The sequence below is a fragment of the Rhagoletis pomonella genome, unplaced genomic scaffold (assembly GCF_013731165.1).
Source record: "Rhagoletis pomonella isolate Grant_MI unplaced genomic scaffold, Rhpom_1.0 Rhpom_scaffold_00010, whole genome shotgun sequence".
In the NCBI taxonomy this organism is placed as follows: Eukaryota; Metazoa; Arthropoda; class Insecta; order Diptera; family Tephritidae; genus Rhagoletis; species Rhagoletis pomonella.
The window spans coordinates 8,441,795-8,452,252 of NW_023458564.1; the positions used below are offsets into that span (position 1 = coordinate 8,441,795).

At 35.6% G+C, this 10,458-nt stretch overlaps 2 protein-coding genes and 1 long non-coding RNA gene across 6 annotated transcripts in view; 1 reads left to right on the forward strand and 2 right to left on the reverse strand.

Moving 5' to 3' along the window:
- The window catches only part of LOC118746001 (integrin-linked protein kinase-like), a 263,182-nt gene that overhangs the window by 201,077 nt on the left and 51,647 nt on the right, over positions 1-10,458 (reverse strand). The window lies entirely within an intron of this gene.
- On the reverse strand, positions 500-1,557 carry LOC118746013. The gene is made up of 2 exons (XR_004993747.1): positions 1,260-1,557; positions 500-709 (listed from the first exon to the last, which is right to left on the reverse strand). It is a non-coding gene; the product is annotated as an uncharacterized LOC118746013 (long non-coding RNA).
- Positions 671-10,458, forward strand: part of LOC118745991 (girdin) — an 18,662-nt gene continuing 8,874 nt past the window's right edge. Inside the window, exons 1-12 of one of the 3 annotated variants that reach the window (XM_036479700.1) lie at positions 671-759; positions 1,225-1,641; positions 1,732-2,042; positions 2,911-2,992; positions 3,051-3,247; positions 3,304-3,589; positions 3,646-5,301; positions 6,569-6,706; positions 6,772-7,010; positions 7,080-7,158; positions 7,275-7,441; positions 8,845-8,946. In XM_036479700.1, the coding sequence (XP_036335593.1) occupies positions 691-759; positions 1,225-1,641; positions 1,732-2,042; positions 2,911-2,992; positions 3,051-3,247; positions 3,304-3,589; positions 3,646-5,301; positions 6,569-6,706; positions 6,772-7,010; positions 7,080-7,158; positions 7,275-7,441; positions 8,845-8,946 (3,743 nt within the window). In that variant the 5' untranslated portion in view covers positions 671-690. The remainder of the gene's footprint in view (positions 760-1,224; positions 1,642-1,731; positions 2,043-2,910; positions 2,993-3,050; positions 3,248-3,303; positions 3,590-3,645; positions 5,302-6,568; positions 6,707-6,771; positions 7,011-7,079; positions 7,159-7,274; positions 7,442-8,844; positions 8,947-10,458) is intronic. The other 2 variants (XM_036479701.1, XM_036479702.1) reach the window with 2 other exon arrangements.

A 10,458-nucleotide genomic window follows, 5' to 3' on the forward strand; every position in this document is an offset into this window, starting at 1 on the left:
AATGTTTGTGCTGGTGGGAATGGCGAATATTTCCGAAATGTTCTGTGAGTCGAGTAATGTTTGTTTTAATTCTCCGTATCGAGGGCAATCGTTGAGGATGTGATGCAATGTTTGCTGTGAGTTGCAGTTTTCGCAGTGTTGGGCATCAGCTTAATCGTAACGGAATGTTCGCTGTAACGTACGAAAACATCCAAAGACGTAAACATAACAATATGCAGCCTTAATTTTTTGCTCTGGCAACCCTCTGCATGAGAAGTATTGTTGCTTTTTGCATTTAGCCGTGGGCAAAGGATAGCCATTTTTTGCTCTAAAATCGGTGAAAAGAAATAGTAAAATTGCTCAAGGAATGAATAAAAAGTATTTTTGCAAATTTTTATCAAATGAAAATGTTTTGGACTAAACGAACTTCATCATGAACATTTTACAATCCGAAAAATGCACTGTTTTGTAGTGGTTTTTGCAGCTGCATTGTGTTTAAGTGTAGAGAAATACATATAAGTATAAAAACAAATTTCTTTATTGCATGCTGTTGTAATGAATAAAAGCTAATTGAGTACATTTTTGTTCAAACGAGGAGTTGTGCGATCCAGTGAAAATTAAACAGCCAACGTGCTTCCATTGTGTACTACGTATCTCCAAGCTTCAACTGCCAACTCTGGAGTCTGTAGCTTTATATGTGAAAGTTGAAAAATGGCTAACGCTGGAACAGCTACACCAATGGAAATTGATGAATTTATAAACGGAGCTTTGGTTACATGGGTAATTTTAAAACTAATGTTTTTATCTCAAATACTTAAACAGATATTAATAGATATAAATAAATTTATATATATAATATATTATTATATATATATATATATATATTTGTTCTGTACATATGTATGTATAATCATTTACCTATGTACATAGGTATGTATACATTATTATGACCATAACACTATTGCATTATACAAAATGTTGCTTTATTTCTGTTAGAACTAATTATACATAAATAATAGTTTGTTAAAACCTAATTAGCATAAAATTATAATAATTAGCCGTCTTGCTACCAAATATGGAAGCCTATTGCCAAGTCTGGTAGTTTACAAGGTAGGCGTTTGTCTGCTCTTGGACGGGCGGACTTTGTTTGCATCAATGAACGCAATATATAAATAAATAAAATTTTTTTTCAAATAATCGATAATATAAGAGTTTTTGACACTTTTTATTTATTATATATTTCAGTTGGAATCATGTTTGTCGCGTCCAGAATTACTCACCGGTTATTCGTCCTTGTTAGATGGTAACATTATACACAGTGTGTGGCTACAAATAGACCCGGAACCACAAAATCATCCAACAGACATTCGCGATCTAGTTGGGGTTTCGTTATGCATAGCACGATCGAAGAACTTTGAATGCATTGCACGCAACTTGAAATCTCTTTTCGAGGAAGAGCTCGAGCACACCATACTCGTGCTTCCCGATGTCTACATACTAGGCTACCATCCAGAATCCAAACAGGGCCTAGAGCAAATGAAGATTATGCTAACATTATTATTGGGTGCTGCAGTGCAGTGTCCTAATCGTGAAATTTTTATTGGGCGCATAAAAATGCTAGACGTTGAAACACAACATGCTATTGTAGGATTGATTAAGCAAGTAAGAAAATTTGGTGCATTAATTTAAATAGATGTACATCATACATATATTATACAGTCATAATTGCAATTGTTTTATTTTTATTCATAGGTGACTGAGGACCAAAGTCTTGTGCTTACAAAGGAATCTGTAAATTTGCTCACACCCGCCAACATGTATAATCATATACTGCGCTTGACAAAGGAACGTGATAATATGTACTTGCGTTGGATTGCATCTATGTGCACGGAATCTGATTTAAATATGTCGGCGTGTGGTGAGAGCACAATGAGTAATCCACTATCACCGTTATCTGGCGCGCTTACGACATCTTGTCCATCATCTGCCAATTCTGAAAATAATCACATGGCAGTAGAACTAGCTGATTTGAAATCGAGAATTCGCAAATTACGACAAGAACTGTAAGCAATATCCACTAGAAGCCAAAGAAAGTTATTTAATTATTTTTTACTTTTTTCAAAAAAGTCAGCAATTAACCGTTATTTTTCGACTGATATTTTTTCAGTCAAAAGTGAAAGTTAAAACTTGACTTTTATTTTTTTCTGTCAAATATAAAAGTTTAAATTTGACTTTTATTTTTTCTGTTTCTTTAATTTAAGCTTTAAGTTGTTCATCTTTTTACAAGAATTATTCTGAATTCCATTTAACAATTAGTATATAGTATAGCTGCCAACTGCTGCTCCGACAAATTGTATCGCAAATCGCTAAGAATAAGCTTAGTGCTAAGAAGGCGCGTTCTACACTGACTTGTGTCGCTGGCACTTGATGTATAATACATGCGAGATCTCTTAATCGGGGATATATAAATTTTTTGCTCTCCCAGTAATCCAACATCAATGCGCTTCCCCTTAAGGGTGCCTATTTCTATAAATGCTTTTCGAAGTCTAGTGTTAACTTTTATTTTTGACCGAAAAAATAAGTCATATTTTAACTTTTATTTTTGACCGAAAAAATAAAAGTCGATTTGTAACTTTTATTTTTGACTGAAAACATGTCGGTGAAAAACAAACGATTATTTTTTGACTTTTTTGAAAAAAAGCATAACCGTTACGTTCCCTGGTATTTACAATTAATTTTTGCAGGTAAAACTTCTTTAGCGGCAATAGTATGTATTAAAAAAAATGTGTCACTGTAATATTCAAATTATGGTCAAGTTTAGGCTTAACCTTGGCACTATGTTTGCAATATATTACCTGTAGTTCGATTCATATAATTATTTTAACATTATAATAACATATTTCCAATTAACTTACACTATTTTATTTTCAGAGAGGAGAAGGCTGAAAACCAACTCGAATTGCGTGAAGAATTAGAGCATAAAAATGCTCAGTACGAAAAACTGCGCGCAGAGGTAAATAAAAAAGAATAACATATTTTCAAAATGTTATTGATGTCATTTTGAATTTAAGAGTCAAGAATGGTATGCTGAGGCAAAACGTGCATACGCTTACCGTGATGAAGTGGATGTTCTAAGAGAACGTGCCGAGCGTGCTGATCGTTTGGAAATTGAAGTGCAAAAATTTCGCGAAAAACTAACAGACGCCGATTTTTATAAGACACGTGTAGAAGAATTACGGGAAGACAATCGAATGCTGTTGGAAACAAAGTAAGTGAAGCTCACAAAGTTCAAAAAAAAAAAACTATTTCTTCCGTTATTTGTAGAGAAATGTTGGAAGACCAGCTACAACGGGCAAGGAAACGTTCTGAACATGTCATGACACTAGAATCGGAGATTATAAAATACAAGCAAAAGTTAAACGATATGGCATTAGAACGAGATGTTGACCGTTCGAAGATGGAAGAATTGTTGGAAGAAAACACCCAGTTGCAACTAGTCGCGAAAAACCTAAACAGCACACAAAGACTTGACAGCACTTTTTCGGATAATGAGGATGAATGCAACTCTGGCGATAACAGTTTATCAGAACAACTAACCAACGATGCGCAGGTACGATTCAATACCTACGCTTTTTGTTTATTAGTACTAAGCTATTCCTTTTTCAGACAAGAATTTTAAAATTGGAATTGAAAAATAAGCAACTTGCTGCTGCGTTGGATCAGCTAAAGGAGAACTCCTTTCACGAGTCTACCAACAAAATACTAGAACTAGAGAAGGACAAGAAGAAGTTATCTTTAAAACTTGAACAAATGCAAGAAAATATCCAACGCCTAACGCAACAAAACTCCGCATTAGAAGATGTCTTTAAAAGCGCTTTGGAAGAGAATAAAAAGCTGCAGGACACAATGGATGATCGGAAAAAATCGTATGAACGTCAAAGTCAAGAACGTGAATTGGAACGTAATAAGTTAATGGACTTAGATCAGCATGTAGAAACGTTGAACAAAGAGAAACAACGTCTGCAAACTCTAAACGAAAGCATACAGCGTCGTGCTGATGATTTGGATCGTTTGCTTGACTCACGTACAAAGGAAATCCAACAGCTGAAGGAGCGCTCTCAGGAAGTGAGTAAGGTTAAAGAAAAGGTGTACGATTTGGAGGCAAAGCTATGTGCATGGGAGCGTGAGAATAACAGCCTTTTGAAGGAGGTCACCAAGTTGAAAGAAAATAGCGAAGAAAAATCAGTGCAACTTGATGAGTCGACAGCAAAGCTGGATGCAAAGATGAAAGAGATTGATCGTCTCACAAAGGAATTGGCGGAGATAGAGCTGACACAACAAAAAGTCGCAGAGCTTGAAAAGCAAAACCAGGAATTAGTTTCACAGCGCGACATTGACTACGAAACGATAGCAACACTTCGAAATGATTTAGTTTCTGGTACATTGGCCACCAACAAGGTGCGTCAGAACTTGGAAAAACTCGGATTAACCGCTAGTAGTCAAGCCGATAGTAATGCCGACTTGAATGTGGAAACTGTCGTCGAAAAATTGGTACGAAATCCCGAAACATTCAAAACTGTGCGCGAAATTATGTTAAATGTTTCGAAGGAACAACGTAAAAGCGAAAATGCCAAGTCAGATATGTGCGTGCTATGCCATCGCAAAGAGATCTACACGGTGGAGAAGAATATTGAATTATCACCCAGTAATGAACCACAGGAGCTAAGTTTCGAACACAAAGTTATTCTAAGCTCACCGAAAAATCAACAACAGGATCGGATGGAAATAAGGAGGCTAGTGGAGAGCCACAATGAGTTGAGTACACGTTATGCGGCGCAACATTCTGTCAATATTCAATTAGAAGCAGAAAAGGCACGACTCGATGTAGATGTGGTAACGCTAGGCTCACAGATATCATCTCTCAACACTCAATTGGTCGCACTACAAGTGGCCAACACACAACTTGCCTCCGACAAGGATCATTTGTTGAAGCAAAGCGAGTCGGTTAAGCAAGAAAATAAGAATATACAACACGACTTGATGGCTTTGCGAACTTTGCACGATCAGCTTTCAGCTGAATATGAATCACTTGCATCTGGCAAAGAACAGCTGAAGTTGCTGTTACGCGATTCACGCAATGAGGCACGTGAGCTACGCGAGCACATTTCGAATTTAGAAAAGCGAATTGTTGATTTGACCAAGGAGAATTCAACAATGAAGACCTATGAAGATGACCTGGCTATACTGCGCACAGAGCATTCAAAGCTGACTGACGATTTTCGAAATTTGTTTCGCTTCAAGAATGAGTACAAAAACATACAGGTGGGTAATTTTTTAAGTTGATTATTTCATTTCTTCCACTTAATGTCGGCTCAGCGCACGGACGCTGTGTGTAGCACAGTCGTAAGCAGTGCGCGTTTACACTCCGCAGGGCCTGTGATCAATCCCTGGTCAAAGCAAAATCGCTTTAACAGCGGTCGGCCCTCGGCAGGCAATGGCAAACCTCAGAGCGTATTTCTGCAACTGTTTCAGCGCTTTCAAATCTAGCATGTCGGTACCAGAATTTATGTGAAAATCCCTAGCTGCATATATTGTCAGCTTTAAAAATGTACCTAGAATTGCGGTTACAAGAAGTGGTAAAAAATTTTGGTATTACAGGTTATTTTTGATATATAAAATTTTACCACTTGTTAAAGCAACGCCGTCATATCGCACACCTAGATCTAAAGTGCGATCAACTGCAAAAAATGAATGCCAACATTATTATATACATTAAATAAAAAACGACTATTATACCTGTTTTCCTAGTAATTGCGTTGAATCTATACGATCCATAAGCAGTTATATTCCCTCTCTGAATTTTGAGTAAGCTCACTTTAGATCTACATAGGTGTGCGATATGTTCGGCGATTCCGCTATGCATTTTTGCAGAAATTCTGTTAAGGTAATACAAATTTTGTAACCGGTAAATAAAGTTTCTGTTTGCGCACTCTTATAACGGTAGATAGATAGATGAGATGATAGATAGATAGTTGTGTATGGCACTACGACCGATAGGTCTATTGTGCCTCTAGCTTATCACAATACCTCGACCAGCCCCAGAGTGTCTATAAATTTCATAATAGACCCCGGGGACAGTGAGTGTATGCGCCCCTCTCTTGGCCAGACGTGCCCTATGCTCCTATACCTCCTGCGTGCAACGGCCTCACATTCCATAAGAAGATGTAGGGGAGTCTCCTTGTCCGCATCGCAAAAGAGACACAGGTCGCTGGACTAGACCTAGTTTATACAGGTGCCCTCTGAGCCTACAGTGGCCAGTCAAAAAACCTGTAATAATTCTTAGTTTATCCTTTGGGAGATCTATGAGCAGCCTGTATCTTATCAGATTGTAGCCTCCTAACATCACGGTAGCAAAATATTGGCTTGTGAAATATGCCACACCAGAATTACTACAAAACTTCATAGCTGAATAACTGACCAAATTAAAACGTTGCCAAGGTACCTAGAATAGCGGTTACCAGAAGCGGTGATAATTTTTGGTAACCGGTTATAAGCAGAATAGATGTGTAAAAAATTATATTTTTTGCAGGAGCAATATAAAATGATACGTTCCGATAATAGCAAACTGAAGAAACAGAATACCGAATTGTTGCGAGAGTTGGATGTGAAGTGCGACCAAATAAAAACCATGGAAAATGACGCTGCTTACTACGCTCAACAGTGTGAAGTAAGTAAATCATAAGATATTTTTAAGCAAACTTACCTTATGCCTTTGAAACTACGTACCTCTAGATATTGCTGCAAACGAATGCGCATCTGGATACAGATCGTAAAACTTTGATGGATAATGTATCACAGTTACTATCTCAGTATCACGAGTTGCTTTCACATTCTTTGGAGGATAAACAGCATTTTCGCGAAGAGGAGAAGAGTTACACAGAGCGCTTACACAACCTAAGTCGCCAGAAAGAGAAGTTGGAGGAGAAAATTATGGAACATTATAAGAAACCCGAAACTGTTATACCAAAAAAGTATACATATACATATAATAATGTTCACGTTATTGTGATTTAAACAAAATATGTTTTATGATTTTTTAGGAAGCCTTTTGCGAGTAGCATTGTGCGGCGCGTAAAGAAAGCGGGCTCAGATTTCATAAATAAGGTACCAACAAGTCGGGTGGGTGTTGCTCGCATTCGTTATTTCCACTTTCACATACGTACATACATATGTACATACAAATATGTAAAAAGCTTATATAACCAAACAAGTAATATGTATTCCCCAATTTATAGAATCGCCGTTCATGGGTGGATGATTCACGTCTAACGCAATCGCAATTTATGATTGGCTCTGAATCTGGTGGCAACGACTCAGATAATAGCGCAGAGGAACCAATGTCTATTGCATCGGATACACATTTACTCCAACGAAATGTGCCAATCCGTCAAAGTTTGCAACGGTAAGTAGTGTTGGTCAGAATTAGTTTAAATGTTTTGCTCGCATTTTAGTCGTTAATTTGTGCCATAGGTAATTTTTAGTTAAAAATATGTACTTTATGTACGTGTATGTTTACTATATGTGTATAGGTGTGTACTCGTATTGAGAGGACAAAATTCTCCAGCAGCAAAAGTTCTGAGAATTTAGCAGCATTCGCTCTCAAAGAGACAAAATAGGTTTGTTCGTCGAAAATCCAGCAAGAATTATCCAACACTCAAAATATCAGAGAGTAAGAAAAAATTCTCTCAAATTCTCTCTCATGTTGAGAAACTTGCAAATTTCTGCACGAACGCAAATTTGCAGAAATTTGCAAGTTTCGCTGCTAGCTGGCGTCCACGGTTGCATTTCAAACATAAAAAATTTTTATAGAATTTTTAAAATTCTTTCGGATGGCCAAAAACAGGATATACATGTATATTTCTTGTTGTTCTAACTTTCTTTAACATACATTTCAATTTCTTCATCGTACTAGCTGTCGGGTTTCTTAAATCGACTCTGGTTGCAATTGCATTCCGATTGCGAATACCATTTTTTTCAGCCGAATTAAGTTCATATCATTGGAATTAACTAAATTAATTATATCAACAATTATTTACTTCCTTTTTTCATAAAAAAATCGCTCGTGTTTAAAAATTTTTAAATTTAACGAACTAATTTATTCAAATTATTGTAGACAAAAATGCAACCATGCGCCACAACCGCATGTTTTTCGTGTTTGCAAATTCTTGCTGGCAAAATTTTTTCCAGCAAGAATTTGCAACTTCTCTCCAAGAGAACTGTCACTTTGCTCTCACAATTTTTGAGTGTTGGATAATTTTTTGGTCTGCACGAACGCGATTTGGGAAAAATCGTGATAATTCGTACAAATTCGTACAAATTTTTTGCTCGACGAACAAACCTAATATCAACAAAAGTACGAGAACGCATAATTTGCAAAAACTTGCAACCTTCGAAACAGCTGATCACTTGCACAGTTGCCACTGGTTATTAATTTGGCAATTTATTTTCTGCTTGGTGCATTTTCCTCCGATTTGGCATTTTATACATTTGAATAGTTTTGGAACGCGAACGCAAAAACTTGTAAGTTTTGGTTAAACATGAACAATTAACAGCTACGCGAACGAACCTAATAACTCAAAAAGGCCATATTTTCTTTTGTTTATTTACAAACATGTGTTTGTGATCAGCTGATTTTCTTACTTGCAAGTTTTAGCTGGGAAAAATTTTTCCAGCAGAAATTTGCAGCTCTCTTTTACCAGTAAAAGTTTTCTAAAACTTTAGATAGTTGGGCGTACGAGTACACACCTATGTTTACTACATGTGCTATTCGTCAATTTGCATTTATTTCATTTTTCCTAAATTTAGTGAGCTAATGGATAATACACTTTCACGTGGCGGTGTGCGGAGTAGTTTGCAAGCACAAAAGCGTACGGATTTGAATAATTCTCGTAGAAATAGCGTGCACGGGTAAACTAAACTACATATAAACATATTCTTATTTTTGTGCAATTAATTTTTACCCATCCAATTTTTCCTCTACTTTCAAATGCGTGTTTATGTGTTAATGGCAACCGGCATGCATTTCGGTTTAATTGATTGGTTGGTTGGTTGGTAGTGGGTGTAGAAAGAAAATAAAAATGTGGAAACGATTTTTGGGTAAATATTACGAAAGAAAACCATTGAAAGCCATCAAAATGCTTTTTATTTGTTTGTGTGTGTGTGTAACATATCGTCTGCTAAATTTTGTTATTGTTGATTGCTTTGTTTACGTTTGTGCATATGTATGTAACATATGTATATAAACATATGTATATACATTTTTATACCCAATGCATGGTTGCGTGCATTTATTTGGAAATAGCTCAAACATTTTAGATCAAAATTTTCCCCTTGTACAAAAATAAATAACAACTGAAAAAATAGAAATATGTTCGCAAAATTTTATCAAGAGGACAAGTAGCCATGAATCCTTAATTTGGCCAAAGAGTAACATACATAAATATTTGGCGCACAGTTTTTGCTCGAAATTGCAATGAAACATAGTGAAATTGTCTTTTAAGGTCGAATTTACAGTGCGTAGCTAACCACTGGCAATGGTTTTGCTATCGATTTTTATATTCACTGTGCTCAGTTAACAAAAGAACCCTATGTTAAATTGAAATATTTTGTGTAAAAAGATTCACATTTGTATATAAATATATTTACTGTATATTTTTCGAAGTTGTATAATTTCAGGCGATATGAAATTCCATAGTAACTGTGAATATGAATTCATAGTTAAACTAATGTTAGTGAGTAAGTTAACAATAACTTTAATACCCGCTGTGAATTTGGCCCTTAAATAAACTTCTATCGATGTGAAAATAAAGTTTCGTAAGTGATTTTTTCTGAATAAAAAATTGTATGGCTCTCGAAATTTTAGATTTTTGAGTTGTGACCCTTTTGTATTTAGTGTGAGATATAAGGTGGTCCAAAATAAGTAAAGTCGGAAATTTAATGCTCTCAACCCTTAGGATTATTCTAAATCGAAAAAATATACCCGTTTTTATTTTATTTCGTAATCCAAACAAATTTACAGTCGGTCAACGCGCTGGAAATTTTCAATGAGGTTGTTCACACTGGCTTGGATATCAGGTTATCTGGTTAAAAATTATTATTCTTTATTGTGTTTTATTGTTATAAACTGAATAAAAAATATAAACACATAACCAGATAACCTGATAACCAGGCAAGTGTGAACAACCTCAATGTATTTTATATGGGAAAAAACCATTGTTTGTACAAATGGTATAGAAGTGGAAATCAATATTTTTCGATCGGAAAATTTAGTTTCTCTTCAAAAGACACAATAATAATACCCAATTGTTTATTTAACCAATTTTCTAACAATTTTTTTATAGGTCCCGTAAAACCCCAAAAAAATGCCAAGGGAGACATATAAAAAATCGCTGGTATTAAAAAATTTTTAAATGAACAATT